Raw genomic sequence first — 18198 nt, 5'->3', positions numbered from 1 at the left:
TAAATGCCAATTTTATAACCAGGGACATTCAATATGATCTTTTCGGAGAAGTAAACCGAACCATCAGCTTCCAGTAATCCATCTGTTCTGTAAAGTGCTACGTAGATATATATATATATATATATATATAGATATATATATATATATATAATCTATATATATATATATATATATATATATGCAAATACAACTGTATGCTCATCTGCATGTCTTAGGCAGGTCTGCAACCCCGCTTTTCCCCATTATCACCCAGCATACAGCACTTCCACTGCAGCAAGGGATTCTGGGAAATGACATGCAAATGAGCACACAGTGTCACTTTTTGCCTCAAAAACCATTTTTAACATGGTTCCCTATAGGCTTAAGCTTGCTGCATGGTCACAGCTTTGAGCACAGCCAGGGTTAAGGTGCATACCCAGAAAACCACCCACAGACAGCTGTTTCGACCTTAATGGGTCTCATCAGTGTGGGGTTGATTTTAACTGGGTATGCAAAGAGGCTATGGGATAGGCTATACCATAATATATATATAGAAAAATATACAATGATGGTTTACAAAAAAGCAACACTTACTTTACTATTATCTGTGCATTTCCTGGCACTACTGGACAAGACAAGAAGTGCTGTGGACCAATGAGTGCTTCTGGTGTGCCTAAGCGAGATAAACAGGAGTTCAGCTGGTGCCATACAGCACATATCCAGTCGGTGCCTTTACGAACCAGGTCACTTGGAGGAGGCATTTTACCTTTGAACTTAAAAAAAAAAAAATATATATATATATATATATAATAATAATAATATGTAAATAATTTGTAAAACCAACAATAAAATAATATGAATACTTAACACCAATGAACTTTGCCAAAAAAGATAGAAAATCCTTGAACCATGAGGAAGGCAATAAACATGCCATGTACATGTAGTGTACACTACTTTTTAATACATGTGAAACCAATATAAGAAACATTTAAATAGATACTAGTATACGGCACATCAAAAACAATTATTTAACAATAAAGACAAATTATGGTAAAGGCAACACTTTAAAGGTGTGACACCGCCTAGAGTGTTTCCCTTCCTCAGTCTTGGTATGAAGCAGGGGGTCTCCGGAGCTGAACTGCATTAATTTCAGCTTCTGGAACCCCTGCTTTCTGACATACCTCTGTAGGTGCTGCCGGTAGCTTCCCTGGCTGGTCGAAGAATATGGAGGTTTACATGTCCTGTGGCACGGGAGCAAATAGGAAGCCACACCATCATCCATAATGGCTTCCTATTGGCCTGTGTAATTTGCGAGTTTTAAACCTGCATAATGGACCGGCAGCATATGTATAAAAAGGTATATAAACACACAAAATCCCAGCAAGCTCAAGAAACCCCAAAACCCATCACACACACACACACACACACACACACACACACACACACACACACACACACACACACACACACACACACACACACACACACACACACACACACACACACACACACACACACACACACACACACACACACACACACAGTGTCAGCCAAATGTATACAACAAAAGACAGGAAAGCCCAATGCTACATCTAATGTGACAAAAATAAATATATAATATGATATATATATTTTTAAATAGGTAAGTAGGGGGTCTCCAAAGCTGAACCACATTTCAGTGATCCCATGCTTCCTGAGATGCTTCCATGCTTCCTGAGATGCATACTGCCACTTCCTTATGCAGGTTTAAAAATCGCACATCACACAGGCCAATAGGAAGTCATGACGGATGATGTAGCAACTTTCTATTTGCTCCCATGTCACGGGACATGTAAACCTCCATATTATTTGACCAGCTGGTGATGCTACCGGCAGCACCTACAGAGGTATGTCAGAAAGCAGGGGTTCCTGAAGCTGAAATTAATGCAGTTCAGCTCCGGAGATCCCCTGCTTCATACCTATTTAAAAAAAATAAATATATATATATATATATATATATATATATATATATATATATATATAATATTAATAATAAGAACAATAAAACACACACACACACACATTGAAATGCTCCTTTAATCGGATACTTGTATTGACCAATACTTTCCTTAATCAAGCAGGTGTAATATACAGAAACATATAGAACATATTACATGCGTGAAGTTTGTCCATTATTGTAACCATACAGATATTTCATTGCCATAGTAATTTATATTCATCCTACAATTTTTAATCACACACACGCGCGCACGCATCATCCTTACAGTGGGAAAGAGGGTAGAAACACGCAATGTTGTTCCCCTGCCCTCACCAGGAATGGAAAAGCGTGAACTGAAATTCCACTTAGCGCCAAGTACAGCTGTACTCATTAAAACAGATAAGAGCTTTTTCAAAAGACATACTGCAAAAGTGTAATCACACTACATTTGTGATTTACTGATGTTGCAGATTTTAATGTATTTTCATTTTTTAGCCAAATGTTATCTTGTATAAATAATAAACATGTAAAAATCGCACTGCAGCTGAGATTTTGTGAAAGTTGGAAAAGTTGCTAAAAATTACAAATTGTCGGCACTAGGTATCTACAAAAATCATAATGGGTTGCATATAATTTTTGTGGTATTTGACGTTTTAACGTATTTTCAAAATGGAAACATATTTGGCGCTTACCTTATGCAGGACTTTTCTTTTTAAAAACTTCTGAAGCAAACTTTGCATGGGCTCTCCATCCCATCTCAGCTGGACCCAGCGGAAATGCTGCTGAGCCAATAATTCAGAGCCCTGAAGATGAGACCTTGCCACCGTTCCCATCAGAAAGCATCCTTCATGGAAGTAATAGGTGTCGGACACACCATTTGCTATGGAGAACACAGAAGAGAAGGGGAAACAACATGCCTTATTGACAATGACAAGACTGATTCGCCTATGACAGAAGTGGCCAACTCCAGTCCTCAAGGCCCACCAACAGGTCAAAGACCGAGCCACTGATTGAGACACCTGTGCTGAAGCAGGGATATCCTTAAAACCAGACCTGTTGATGGCCCTTGGGGACCGGAGTTGGCCACCTCTGGCATATAACAATGAAAAATATGCAACATTTTTAATACAATAAATGAAATAAAATTGGAGAAAAAAAATATATTATTATCCACCTACCTCTCTGAATAGAGTATGGATTCTCACAGCCACGATTCTCCAATGGTGTCATAAAATCCCCCAGCAACTCTGATAATGATGCCTTTTCTAAATTTTCTAAAATTATAATGGTTTTCTTCTTTGTTGGAGGTTGTTCATTCACTGGGATCAAGCATGCTGAAATAGAAAACAGAAACTGGCTTAAAATGGCCTATTTGTAAATAGGTGGCTAATTACCTGTGAGGGTGTAAAACACTGACCTGTAGAGTGTGCTGAAAGTGCTGCAATACTGTGCTACTTGTGTTAAATACTGTGGTGCTGAGTGTTTTTAGAGTATAAGAGCAGACAGGCAATAAAGATTACAGGAAACTGCTGATGCACAACATGGGAAAAAACGCCCATCCAAAAGTGAAACATTAGGAGGATTAAAACCCCATTTTGAAGATCTTGCATTGTAAGTGGTATATTGGGAAATCTACAGAGACAGCTGAAGATGCAAGTGCATTAGGCATCTCAGTATATAGAAGAGTAAATGCATTTGCCGTTAGTACTGTATACTTCACAGTACTCCCCAGGCTGTTGGAATGTTTTATTAAGAAGTTAGGTTTTGAATCAAGCCTTGAAGAAGAGGAAGGGGGGAATTGTGCGATACAATCAGAGAGAGTAACTGATGTATCTAGAGACACCTAAAATAAATGAAAATGTAGGTACCGTACCCCAATTGGACATCTAATGATGATAATATTTTTTCTTACATAGAGCAGACAGTCTGTGCAGCGCTGTACATAGAATATTTGCAAGGACAATGGTCCTGTAGAGCTTACAATCTAATTTTGGTGCCTGAAGCACAGGGAAATAAAGTGACTCACCCAAGATTTGAAACAAATATTTCTGCTTCAAAGCCAATGTCCTCCTTTCTCTCCCTTTGGTTTTGAGAGTGAGGTTGGACCTTAGTGCTATTTTCAATTAATTTGTGCATTCTGGTTTTGTGCCAAGTGAAATGCGATTTACAAATTATATTAATCACTTAGTGCAGAGTAAATGAGTACTTTAGTATTGGGGGATACCTTTTAATTTGGACTAACAATTGATATTATAGGAGAAGCTTTCGAGAGTTCTCCTCTCTCAGGTCAAGCAATTCTGATTCACAAAGATTCCATGAGTTTAACACATGTAACACCCTTTTCTAAATAATAATAATTTTCTAAACAAATTAATCTTTTAAGAACTAATATGTGCTGGTTGGTCATTGTTTTTCATCTTACACTATTGGAACTGGGAATTCTCCAAACATAGTACCACAGACATCTTATCAGGATTACTCAAATCAGGAGATTATCAGATCTGACAACATATTTTGATCGGAGGCAGGAATCTGCCCAGTAACCATCTAAAATGAAAGCACTTAATTTTTTTAATAACTACATTCCTCCAGAACTAGGACATCTCCGGGTGTAGGACTGTCCCACTCAAATACTAGGAAATCCACTGGTTCAGAACCCCTCTCCACGCCCCCCAAAAATAAATAAATAAATAGGGGGACGGAAAGGGATTCCCATTGGACAGACTGCAGGGCACTATAACACAAGCTCCCATTGAAGTTAATAGGAGTTTCTGTGTGATAGTGCTAATCATGGCATGATCACAGTTCAATTCATAACCCCCATAAAAAAAAAAAACTTAAGAGTAAATGTTTAAAATAAATAAATGTAATAAAAAAATCAAAATGTAAAACACATTTAAGTAAAAATGTCAAAGAAGCCCTACCTACACCATTGGGCGGTGAGGCACCTGGCCATGATAACCAGGGTTAAGGGGCCATTGGCAAAACACACCTCAAGGCACCTTCTGACTGTAAGAATAGCACGAGGTGCTGATATGACCTTAATTTATTTAAGACAAGAAAAAAACAGTGTGTTTTTTCTGTGCATTCACTTTTATTCTCGTTTTTGTGAAAAGATTTTCTAGTTTTAAAGTTCTGAATTCTAAAATGATGGGTTTTTTTATTTTTATTTCAAAAACAGGTATTTCATCTTAAAAACCCTATAGAAAAAGGATTACAGCATTCCCCCAAATAAAGTATAGCTCTACTCTCAAAAAGTTACCATATTGGCCCAAATATAGTACGGCCTTGCACATAATACCAGTAGGATTGGAACATGGGAAGAGAGGCAGGGAGGACATTACAAAAAATTATGATAGGGTGTGAGAAACCCCATGTTTGCATTAAGTCCTCTTGTTTTGGTCTCAATGAGTCTTATCATTCTGAGATCAAATGTTTTCCGTTCTTGGGGTGCGTTTAAACATTCCATTGATGATTTCGATTTTTAAATCATTTATGGAATGATCTGGCTGTGGGAAATGATGTCCCACTGTAAAGCAGTATCTTCCTTCTTCATGGTGTTGTATTGAGTGTCTGTATTTGTTCATTCTGCCTTCAAGTTTTGGTCGTGTTCCCCCAATGTGGCATCCTTGGTCACATTTGTTGCATTGAATCATATAAACCACATTCCTGGATGTGCAGCTGTATGATCCTTTAACATTGAGTGTTCCATGGTTGTGACTGGCTGTGGGATTTTGTATATATATGTTTGCAGAGTTTGCACCGTGTGTTGTTGCACGGGTTTTGTGCCATTATCAGTGTTCTTAAGTTCGTTATGAAGTTTTCTGCTGACTAATTTCTGCTTGAGGTTTGGTGGTTGCCGGGAAAGCAAGGATATTGTGCTTTTTGTTTTGCCGCATGGACAGATTTTTCCCCGTTTGAACCTTACTCCCCCTCCCCATTCTTTTACCGAAGGTCTTTAAAACGTCAAAATGCAACTTTGGATGGCTTCTGTAGTCTATCAACTTTTTATGTAATTTCCTGCCAAAAAGATGCATATGTGCAAATTTGTTTACTGTATGTATTTCCTGTTATAATGGTAATCACATGAAAATCACTTATGTTATCTTACCCGAATTGATGAATACTTCCATGAGCTGCTCTTTGGATAATTCAGATTCGACTTCAACCTTAATGATGTCACAGCTAAATCCAGTAGCCTCTTCTTTTTGCTGTTGTACATACAAACCATAAGATTATGAAGACTACATATGGCTTACCAATCTTCCAAACCAAATGATCTCAGCACTATACCTTCATGCAGTATGCCAGCTGATGCACTAGGTACTCCTGCAAGCTTCCTTCTGGTCCTTGGAAGATTACATTGTGATACTGTTCAACCTGTTGGTAATACAATTGCAAACATTTTAACAAGTTCAACCTATCATGTAGGCGTGGAAAGGTCTCAATCAGATAATGTTCATAGGTCCTCGTTATTAGACTTGATTGCAAATGTGAGTTTTGTTTTTGGATTGTTCATGCTTATTGGTTCAATTTCAATCACTTTTGTGATCTTGAGTAAATCTATACATCCATGTGGGTTCCTTGGCTTATTCACAAGTAACTGGATAACAACTTTAATTTTCTATTTTTGCGATAGAAACAAAACAAGACAAGTGTATCAGAAATGTGCTGCTGGGATTCTCTGCTGCATTCTTTTACTAGAAGCGTCATCAAAATGTTACACTATACAGTACATCAAGTTTATTTCTGCATGCATCCATCTTAATGGGTAAATATGTCTTAAATTTTGCCGTTTTAATTCTAGCCTTAAAAGGAACTCAAGGAATACAGTGGTGGGTACAAAGATTTACCGATGCATCCTAAATGGCACAATTATTTAAAAAAAAAAAACTGATAAAAAAAAATCTGAACCAGTGGGTCACCCAGATCTGTGTTACGACAGTGTCCAGGGAGCTCACCCTACCCCCACCCTGCCCGTTCCTGAGGTATGAGACGTTTTGTCCACCATGCAAGAAAACAACGCAGGCTCGGCCAAAAGAAAGCAGCAAGGCGATTGGAAGGGAACTCTGGCTTTCTGCTGGTGACCCAAGTGGCAGGCCATGCTTTATTTCTTCTATAGATTGAGAAAAATGACAAACTTGTTATTTGGGAATTGGAAGTGCCCTGTTGAGGGGGGCGGGGGGACGACAACACAGATGGGACCACCAAGTTCAGGCCTGAAACAAGAAAATCATCTGGGGCGGGTTTCTCCAATGGTTTTGCACAGTGTCGAACATAAAATAAATACTATTTACCATACTTTGTCAATGTTTGCTTGCTATACCTAATCAATCGGTGCCACTGTAGCGAATTTACAAGAGAACTGTTGCTTTTCACAGCCATACTGGAGGCAGTGCTCCGGCACCTGTTACTTATCCTAAATAAGCAAGAAGCCCAATAATAAATAAATATAATGGGCATAATTTTAGTTTTACATAGTCTTGCTGATTAGGGTTTCTTTTTCGCTTTTTTAAAACATACAGTAAGCAATGTATATCAAATCAAATCCACTTAGTCAAAAGCATAGCGCAGTAATCCGAACAGTACAGTAGGTGGCAGCACAGACTAACAGATCCAAAATACACAGCCCTTATCATGCTCGATCAATTAAAAGTGGTTGTGTTACAACGATTTCTGTGTTTAATAGACATGACAAATTACTGACATCATCTGCACACTACCCACATTTATGAATGTTGCATATTTGAAACACTGCTGAAATACGCAGTATATTGTTTTATTGTTTAGTGTTCTTGTGATGTAAAAAAAAAGCATTTTGTAACTTTTCTGCGATGTTTATATTCTAGCATTTGTTTATATTTTAATTGTTGTTAAAACTGTTTATGGGTAGTTATGCAATAAACCCATACTAATATTTTGTATTACTTGATAGATCATATTTTTTACATGATTTCCCCATTTTTGTGCAGCCAATGAGGTTCTTGAATTCCAAAAATAAAGCTTTTTATATCAGCCAGGTGTACACTTTGAAAATTTTTCATAGAAGTCCATAATTATTTCAATGTTTGTATCAAATAACAAACATTGATTTGTGTTTGACCAGATGCACAGGAACACATCTGAAAAGAAGATGTTATCCTACTTCGCCTATACTAAGTGGTGGGATTGAAATTGTAATATTTAATAACCGGTTCTTACCTTGGTGGGCGGCGTCTACCAGCATATTTTCCCTGCAAAACTTCTCAAAATGGCTGTGCGGCGTCACGCTGCCGCGTTGCCATAACACGACGCCGTGTCACGTCTCATTGCACAAGCAATGGACGTCACGTGATGTGGTTACGTCGTGTGGTGTTCCTGTTGGCGTGGCAACGCGGCGCCATTTGACGCTGCACGGCCATATTGAAAAGTTATGCAGGGAAAAGATGCTGGTAGACCTGCCCGCCGCCACAGGTAAGAGAATTAAGCACCGGTTCGGCGAACTTGTGATGTTTTTGTAACTGGTTGGCACGAACCGGTGTGAACAGGCTGAATCCCACCACTGCCTATACTGTATACTAAAATATATCAAGATGATTATTTTATTTGTATGTAATAACCCAAAACAGTCAATACGTGCCCCCCCGACAGGGGGGGAGCGCAGGGACATCTGTCCAGGGCCGGTGGTGCCCTGGCGGTCTGAACCAGGAAGTTAGGCCCCTCTGGAAGTCAGAGGGGAAGGGGGGAGAAGAGCAAGAAGCGAGGGGGAACAAGAGCGATCGAGAGAGAGGGAGGAAGAGATCGAGAGAAAGAAAGATTGAGAGAGAAAGGGGAGTGAGTGAGGTAGAGAGATATGGGACTCACAGGGCAGCTGACAAGGGAGGCTGGGGGAGGACAGTGGATGGACAACTTTCTCCCACTCAACCGGGACCCCGGTGGAGACTCTAAACCTCGGCCCAGGGAAAGCTGTTGGCTGCCCTGTCTGGTATTATATAGTCCAACAACAATAAATTCCCTGCAAAAAGCACTGAATGATACTTTACATTGTATCATAACACCATAATTGAAGAGGGTAACTGCAGAAAATGACAAAAACATGCAGTAGGCTTGAAATAAAGACTAATTTTGAGCAATTCTTTGCAACCATGCACCGTTTTCTGATAATAAAAGAATATCCTTACACACTCAAAAAAACATCAAAGCAAACTGAAAAAAAGAGACCAATTTGTATAGCATTATTTTTAGCCACATATTTATATTGTCTTGAAGAAGGGTGCAGCTGGCTCTATTTCCCACTGAGTGCTGACATCAATGAAATGTTACAATGCTTTATTATAATGTAACCAGGGCACAGCACATTAGTGCCTTACTGTCCAGTCCTGGTACAAGTCAGAAGTAAAAAGGAGCTGAGTTTATTTGATGTGCGGGTTTGCATGTTGTCAAGTCTGCTTAGTTTTCTAGGTAAAAGCACTCATTACACGAGACTTCCCGGAAGAGTTTTACTACTTGTATTCAAAATAATTACAATCTGCGGAAATGTATCTGAAAAATATTATTCTTTGGGGGGACGCTGAAATTGTTAGCGTTTGCCAAAGAAACAGAATTTGATGGCAAATAAAAACCACTTGGCCCACCTATAGTCTGCCCATTTTCCCCTCTTCTGTACAATTTCAGATGAAATTGGCGTTCTTTCAGATCTAGGATAGCATTATGTCTATACCAAGCACTTTTCAATTCCCTTACTGTATTAGCCCCTACCACCTCTGTTGGGAGGCTATTCCATGAATACACCACCCTTTATGTGTAGTACCTCCTCACATCTCCCCATAGTCCAACCAAGTATGACCTCGTTCTAAAATGTATTTCTTGGAAACATGCTTACCGCCTGTAGTTTGTTGAAACACTTTATATATTTGAACGTTTAAACTAGTGATGTACTGAGTACCCGTAATTACCCGGTACCTGGCACTATTAGTTTATACTATTAGATTGTAAGCTCTTCGGAGCGGGGACTACTTTTCCTAAATGTTACTTTTATGTCTAAAGCAATTATTCCCATGATCTGTTATTTGTATTATTTGCTATTTATATGATTTTCACGTGTATTACTGCTGTGAAGCGCTATGTACATTAATAGCACTATATAAATAAAGACATACATACTATTTTAACTACCCGGAAATTACCCAGAGCCGGCACCAGGGGGCTGGACCCAGTCCCGGGTAATTTCCTTTCTGCTCTGCTCCCTCGGTCCTCCTCTTGGAGAACGGCAGGAGCTGAGCAGAAGAACACTTACCTGCAGCCGGCGGCGGAGGGTGAGGAAGACTGCTCCGGACGGTGAGGAGGACCACAGCGACATCGCGGGAGCAGCGGCAGACATCCTGGTGGTGGTGGCAGCAGAGGACCACATTGTTGAGCCGGTGGGAGAAGCGGAACAGATCCTATCACAGCTGATGCCGGTGGGAGCCGGGGAACATGTGACCGGAGAAGGACAGCCTGGGAGGAGCTAGCTTTCCAATAGTAACGCTCCTGCTCTGGTCACATGTTCCCTGGCTCCTATCGGCGTCAGCTGTGATAGGATGTGTTCCGCTTCTCCCACCGGCTCAACAATGACGTCTTCTGCTGCCACCGCCACCAGGATATCGCTGTGGTCCTCCTCATCCTCCGCAGCGGTCCTCGTCACTCTTCGCCGCCGGCTGCAAGTAAGCCCAAGCTACCCATCCGGGTACCCGGCAATCCTCAGGATCTGGTACAACACTCGTTTTAAACCATACCCGCCCCCCCACCCCCCTTACTTCTATCCTCAAAGCTGTCCATATTAAGGTCCTTAAGTATTTACTGGTTAGCATTCTGCTGCAGATCATGCAGAATTTTAGTGGCCCTTGTTTGCACAATCTATAATTTATTAATATTCTTCCGGGTCTCCAATAGAGATTACAGACTCTAGGTGAGGTCAGCTGCCAATACCTCCCCCTATACAACAACACCGGACACCCAACCTTTCCCTATTGTTTTTTTTTTACATTGCTTACTTTTAAGTCAGCTGAAATAATGACTCCCAGGTCCCTTTCCTCTATAGTAATTTACATTGTAGTGCCACTTTTAGTTTATTTCGCATTTGTATGTTTGTGACCCAAGTGCATTATTATTTTGCCACACAACCATTCCTCCAATCTTCCTAAATCAATAATCATTTTCTATACCGCCTCCCCAGTGTGCCAACCCTGTTGCAGTTCTTTGTCATCTGCAAATAATTATACTTTCCCCTCCAGCCCATTTGTAATGTAATTACCACAAAGGTGTAATGCAGACATACTGCTGCCATGTGCTCGTTTTCATGCTAGGAACAATTGCCCAATCAAGTCGTTTTTAAAGGGGACTGCAAAGCAGTTTGTCACAAGCCGACAGGGAGGAAGATAGGTCGTAAATGGGTAAATAAGGCAGATCATGAAGCAGTCAACATCAAGATTAGCTACTATATATTTCAATATTACGCTTATTAGCATGCATCAGCCTTAATAGTCATTGCCATGAATGCCACACATACTGTACATCTAAATGGAAAGATTTACGCAGTCATCTGTTAGAGGTTATTTGCCACTTGACTCCTTTAACTGCAGTAGGAGACTAAAAAAAACACGAATCGGTGAATAAATAGAATCGTAGTATGTGTTCCACTGTCTCCATCAATTAGCCTACTTAACCCAGCGTGCGATAGCAAATGTAAAAACTTTTAATGGGTGGCAATTGTTTTTAAACTGCACTTTACACAAATGTTAAGTGAATTGCTTATAACAGGAGATAACATGGCCAAGTGCCAAGTGGTTTTCATTTCATTAGTGGCTCAGCTATCTTCAGTCTCCCATTCCTGATAACCACAATTCATACTACTGGCATAAAGCGGGGACCTATGCACTCACGGCCCAACAAACCCACCCCTTTATTGAAGCCCAAGACAACCAATTCCTACAGTTTTGTCAATTCTTTTACAGTATAAAGTAACTTTTCTCTACCATGCTTATAAAAGTACACTGATTAGGAGAAAACATACCAAACGGAGGAAGTTTTGCAATGTCTGAAGAGGGATCATGGATGAATAAGCCACACTGTTAAGGCAGCCATCCTTTGGACCTGAAATATTACACACACACACACGTTTAATAAAATAATGCAATACTTTAAAACTACATTTAACATTTATATATCTTTGAAAACATGATTTCTTGACATCACAAAACACATCTGTTGATAGAGAGGTTTTCCCTGTGGCAGTAACACTTTTGATAGACGGCAATGAATTTTTGAGAGCTCTTATTCAATGGAAACAAGTGTCTAAAATCTGCTTCAGTTGCTTTTCAACTAATACGATTTATCTCGGAGGCATAGAAAGCATTTTAAGGTCAAAACATACTTCTCGGTTTTCCATCTATGAAACACTGCTGAATGATAATACAAGAACTCTTTCATTCCCACTCACAAAAGTGAATTATCTATTCACCGCTGCATGTGTGTGGCAAACTGAAATGGATCTTGAAATTGCGAGACATCACAGCAGTGTGAAAACACTGCATACAATGTGGCAATCTTTCGATAGCAGCCATTCTATACAGGTGTGTGCATCACACCGTATACACAAGAGGAAACAGGCGAGTCTGGTAACTATATAAAAAAATAATCTTACATTTTGGTTCGTTTAGCTCATTGGACAAAACAAATTAATATTTAATCTGCTCAAAAATTCGATCAAAAACAAAATAACAAAATGTTGTAGTTTAGACAAAACTCCTGACCTCTTTGTGGTATTAGTGGTTAAGAACATATCAATTGGTCCAAAAGGGGAAAGTAAAATGGTCTAAATGCGCAGTTAAGGGTTTGAATGCTCAAAAAACAAATGAAGAGTTTCTGTTTGTATTGCAAGCAGGGTTGCCACCTTCTACTGAAGGCCAAGCCGGAGAAAAATGTAATCAATTCTCTCTCTCACCTGCAGCGGCGGGGTGCCGCGGAAACTCCCGGCATCCTCCTGCATCTCCCCTACATGTCCTATGAACATATCAAATGATGCCGCGTTGCCATGGCAACGGGACACCACTTAGCGGAATGACATCATGCAGCATCCCATTGTCATGGCAATGCGGCGTCATTTGACGCAGTGCACACATGTTCACTGGAGTTGCAGGGGGAGATGCAGGAGGATGCCGGAGACGCCACCGCACCACGCCGCCACCCGGACATTAAGAATCTGGACCCGTAGCCCGTATATGTAAGTGCCCAAAACCCGGGTCAAACCCGGAGTGGTGGCAACCCCGATTGTGTGTACTCATAATTTGTACTAAAGCTATGTAATAATTTCCCATGGGAATATCAGACCCTCAGGAGAATTAGGTACCCGTGACTCATGCTTCTTCTGAACAAACAGCATAGAAAAACAACAAATAGAAATACTGTATCACTTGTGAGCACATTCACATGTCTCAGACAGGTCTGCAACCCTGTCTTTCCCCTTTACCACCCACCATACAGTGCTTAGAAATAGGAATACCAATCCCTAAGAGGCACATTACCACTCTGGTTAACTTGAAATCACTGGTAATTTAAAATGGGCTTGGAGACTATTAAAACATTTCATAAAACAAATACATTAATTACGCATCGTTAATGCTAGAGACAACAAGATTAAGTTGTGTGAACGAATACAGCAACCACGGGGTTAACTCATTTTTTTTTTAACTCTCTCTCTCTCTCCTATGATGGTCCTCATGCAATCTGCATTAATGGTCCAATAAAACAATGAAAAGCAATATGTTTATAATTGAAGCGACTGGTGAAATAGTACAGATGTACCAGAGATTTGACCTGATTTGGGCATAGAATCTTCAAAGGGGGCTAGTAGACAGAGGGGAGAAGATTTGTTCTTATTAAACATCCCCCATAATTAAGTCATAATCCCCAAAGAACAGGGCATTACTGGCCCAAAATGCCCTGTTCTGAGGGGATTATTACTATTATAGGCTAAATGTAGGCTTATTATTATTTAATTTTTTTCATAAAAAACACTTTTGTAGTCATATTGATTTTTTAGCAGCATGATTGTCTACATTCCTATGCTTTTACTGCACGTATGTATGGAAATGAAATTGTACATACACACAGCCCCCCTCTATATAGACAAACACTCTTCAGTCCCCCCCTACACACACTGCAGCCCTCCTCCAACCTCTACACCAGTGTTTCCCAACTCCAGTCCTCAGGGAACCCCAACGGGTCAGGTCTTAAGGATACCCTGCTCACTAGACAGTGATGGGGTATTTTATACTCTCAGATGAATTTGCATTTAAAATCACTCTCCTCCAGCCAAAAAAGGTCTAGAAAAGGATTGATTTGTAGGAGATGTCACACCCATAGAAGGTGGGCCCGTTTGGCTGGGTTTTGCCAATGGAAAAATGATGTCTTTAAAAGAAAGGGCCTGATATACATACATACATACATATTTATTATATTTTAGTAACATTCATTTTCTGTAGACAAGCACTATACACTTTTCGTATATTAAATCTAAATGGCATAAGTTCGGTCTTTTGCCTCTAATTGCACCTTGTACCTTTTTGAAGAGATTACCGCATTTTCAGACACATTTTGCTACATTGGATATTTGTGTTAATTACATGTTTTTCTAGTAAACAATGGGACTCCTGAAGGTAAGACCTTCAATTATTCTTCGTGCTGGCAGCATAATAGAGGTGTAGTGTTGCGTTTTTTCGGGGAGTTATTGCTAATTTGTAGTGCCCTGCAGGGAGATAGTCAGCGGTTAGCTGGATGATTTAACTCCTTTCACATACACACTGGGAGAGGCATTTGGGATATATAGGTTTTGTACATGACTATTCCAGTTCCAAATATTCACTTCAACATGGGTAGAATAAGGGACCAGTAATTGCTAAATTCGTTATAGTTCTCCACACAACTACCAGAATCTGGGGGGGGGGGGGAGTGGGGGTGGAAACGGAGCGCTAAATTAATAAAACCATTGTTCAGCAAAAAATGTTGAATTATATTCTGAAAGTGCCATCATTAATTTGCTGTAAGGATAGCCCCTTTGATGCCCTCACCCCCAACCCCCCAATAATGCTGACTGCTTAGGTCGACATTTGCAGTGATCGAGGCGTTCTAATGATACTGATAAAGGTTGAAAAAACACCTACATTATCATCATTAGAAAACGAACTAAAGCACATGTAAGTAAGGAAAATATCAAAGGAAATAAAATAAATACAAAAATATATTTCTGTTACCTGGTATTAATATAGTAATATAGTCAACTTTGCTCATAATAAGGAAATCCCATGGTGGCTGGAGGAAAATCTGACCCACTGACCAGGATGTATTTCCTAATAAGGAAGTTGAAACATTGCCAGCATTAGCATGGTGTAAATCATGTATACTGTACGTGTAAGCACGCGTGTAAATCAAATGAAAAGACATCATGCACACTCAGGAGTGAATCAAGGCAAACATTTTATTTTATCTGCAATGAGTGATCAGAAAAGATAAGATGCAGACCACACAAGCATAAAACAGTTTTTGGCCTCTGGACAGGAAATTTTGAGTACCGTACCAATATCCTATCTACATTTTTTCAACTATGCGCTTAATTTGTACTTGCCGTTTTGTCATATGGTACAATGATTACTGAATAAAAGCAAACACATTTTTTTTGTATTTTTCACTACTGATGTTTAACAAATGTGGCACATGGAATCGTTTTTGTTCTGTTCCAGGCTTACTCTGGCTTAATACATTGAGACAGGCAGATATCTCAATTCCTTCTCCTATACAAAATGGAGTCTTCATGAATTTCTGATGTTTTTATTATGGGCACATTAACAGAAATGAAGGCAAAAGATTTGGGGGTGTATAAAAATAATAAATAGGTAAGAAACAATGCTATCCCAGGGGGCATTAGGGAGAAGCAAGGCAAAAGGCAGCAAACGTTAAAAGACAGTACATGCAGGCAACCCCTGAAGGAATAAGAGGACTGAACCAAGTGACAAGGAGAGGGAAGGTCCAAATCCCCAGGGGTGGGGAAGGGACGTTGCTAAGGCAACAGGCAGAAGCTGGGAACAGGAAGAAATGCTGTACAGAACTAGAGAAAGAACAGTTTTACTGGTTACTTGTTCTTTTTTAATTTATAGGTAATTCATGTATTTGGTAAATTACATAGTCCTACGTCATTGCTAATCAAAACATTGCAGACAAGAACAAAAGGTTTTAAGGAGGAAAGCAAAAATGTTTACAACTAAAAAGCCGTTTGATCAAACTACAGAATACTGTAACATTTCTGGAATTAGTTTGGGAAATATTGAATAATTCTTCATTGTTTTACTACTACGAAACATTAGCATGGTTTAATGAGGTGGTATTGCGGTTTCTTAATGAAACAGCATTTTAATGTCGCAAAGACTTTTCAGGTAAACAATAGACAAAGGCGTAGTACATGTTCCATTGTTTCAACATTGCAAAACAAAAATAAAATGGTCCTTTAATATTTATACTGTATCTGAAATATATCCTACATGATACCAGAAGCATTCATTAGTAATTTTTCCTATTTTATAGTACCACATTAACTTCTGTGGCCAAACATCAAATCAGTGGTGGCTGAAATGAAGTGGCCAATGGCCCAGTGAGCAATCAACATACACAGACATGATGAGATGTTGCTGCTATGGTCACCAAATCAATATGCACTGCGGAGATGAAGAACCATTTGTAAAGATTCCAACCACATAGGAATCCGAACAATTAAAATAATGAAATACTGGAATTACAATTTAGAATGAACTAACTATATGCGGTACAGTGGATAGACATATTGTTGATCAATATCAGTATAGGTAGGAGATATTACATTATTATTCCTGAAGAATAAGGCTTTACCTGAAAATTAATGTTGAGAAAACCTTTTTCTGATCTGAATTTTAAACCTTTTATAATATATTAACAGGCGAGTGTCAACGCGAAAACATTTTGCTGCGAAAAAGATTAGTACTTGTACTGGCATTGTTTTATTTTACCGAAGAAAAATTAAATAGCATCAAAGCCCTTTTTAAATCACGAGTTTAACACCCAACAAACAAATTAATATGAATCCAACCACACAAATATATATATATATTAAACTTCAGTGCAGTACAGGTTTTAGCATTTCTGCCCATTTGGATACCAAATGGAACTTGGTGAGGTGGTCAAGAAATTAACATCTGATAGGCTCTCTCTTTCACAACAGGTCCTTTGTGTGGGATTACTTACCAATAAAAACCTGTTTATTGTTGCTGAAGGGATGTATCCCATAACCCACTATTGAACATTGAATGTAAATTGCAGGCTTCTGGTTTCCTGCTTATCCTTCCCACTAAGGATAAACTGTTTAACTTCCTTATAAATGTGAAATATTCTGATGTACAACATACCGTATGTATCACTCATCAAACCTACTTCTTTAACTCAACAAAGCGTAACTATATAAAGCCTATACACTTGTGGGGACACATTCATATATTACACAAAGAGAAAGCCTGTTTTGCTTTTAGAAGAGCATTCCAATACCTAGTTTGACCGACAGGTCATTGATTGCACCAAGGCCAATGCAGGATTCAGCGGTGTTATTAAATGTCAGGTCTCCCTGGTTCTCCAATCCATCCAAAATGACTGTACCAAAATGGTTCAAAACAGTCTGGCTCACAGATGTTGAAAAATCATCCCACGTGGTTTGTTTGTGGATTCTTATGAAACATATTATGCTGTCACTTTCAAAATCACCCGCGCTGTAGCAGATCTGAATATTTTCATCAAGTGAAATCCTCACTGGGATCTTGAGTGAATCTGTTATTCAAAACATGATACTGTTTCAGTCTATTGAAATTCTCTTAAAATGTGTTACATTTTGTATTGTATGTCTTTATTTATATAGCGCCATTAATGTACAGTATATAGCGCTTCACAGTAATACAGTAATACACGTGGTAATCAAATAAATAACAGATAATATAAATAACAGGTCATGGGAATAAGTGCTTCAGACATAAAAGTAACATTAAGGAAAGAGAGTCCCTGCTCCGAGGAGCTTACAGTCTAATTGGTAGGTAGGGAGAACGTACAGAGACAGTAGGAAGGTGTTCTGGTAAGTGTGCGTCTGCAGGGGGCCAAGCTATATGTATCATGTGTCGATTATAATCCACAGTGCGTGGGTCTTAAAGGTGGATAGA

At 39.3% G+C, this 18198-nt stretch overlaps 1 protein-coding gene across 1 annotated transcript in view; it reads right to left on the bottom strand.

Annotated features, from left to right (window-relative positions):
• The window catches only part of CTTNBP2 (cortactin binding protein 2), a 144700-nt gene that overhangs the window by 9554 nt on the left and 116948 nt on the right, over positions 1-18198 (bottom strand). The window contains 8 exon segments of the mRNA XM_075599965.1: positions 574-752; positions 2650-2837; positions 3136-3291; positions 6069-6168; positions 6251-6337; positions 11988-12067; positions 15226-15321; positions 17540-17815. Coding sequence (XP_075456080.1) covers positions 574-752; positions 2650-2837; positions 3136-3291; positions 6069-6168; positions 6251-6337; positions 11988-12067; positions 15226-15321; positions 17540-17815 — 1162 coding nt within the window.

Source organism: Ascaphus truei, chromosome 5, assembly GCF_040206685.1.
Source record: "Ascaphus truei isolate aAscTru1 chromosome 5, aAscTru1.hap1, whole genome shotgun sequence".
Taxonomy (NCBI): Eukaryota; Metazoa; Chordata; class Amphibia; order Anura; family Ascaphidae; genus Ascaphus; species Ascaphus truei.
The sequence above is the reverse complement of the archived record's forward strand: the minus strand, read 5'-3'. Positions and strand labels throughout refer to the sequence as shown.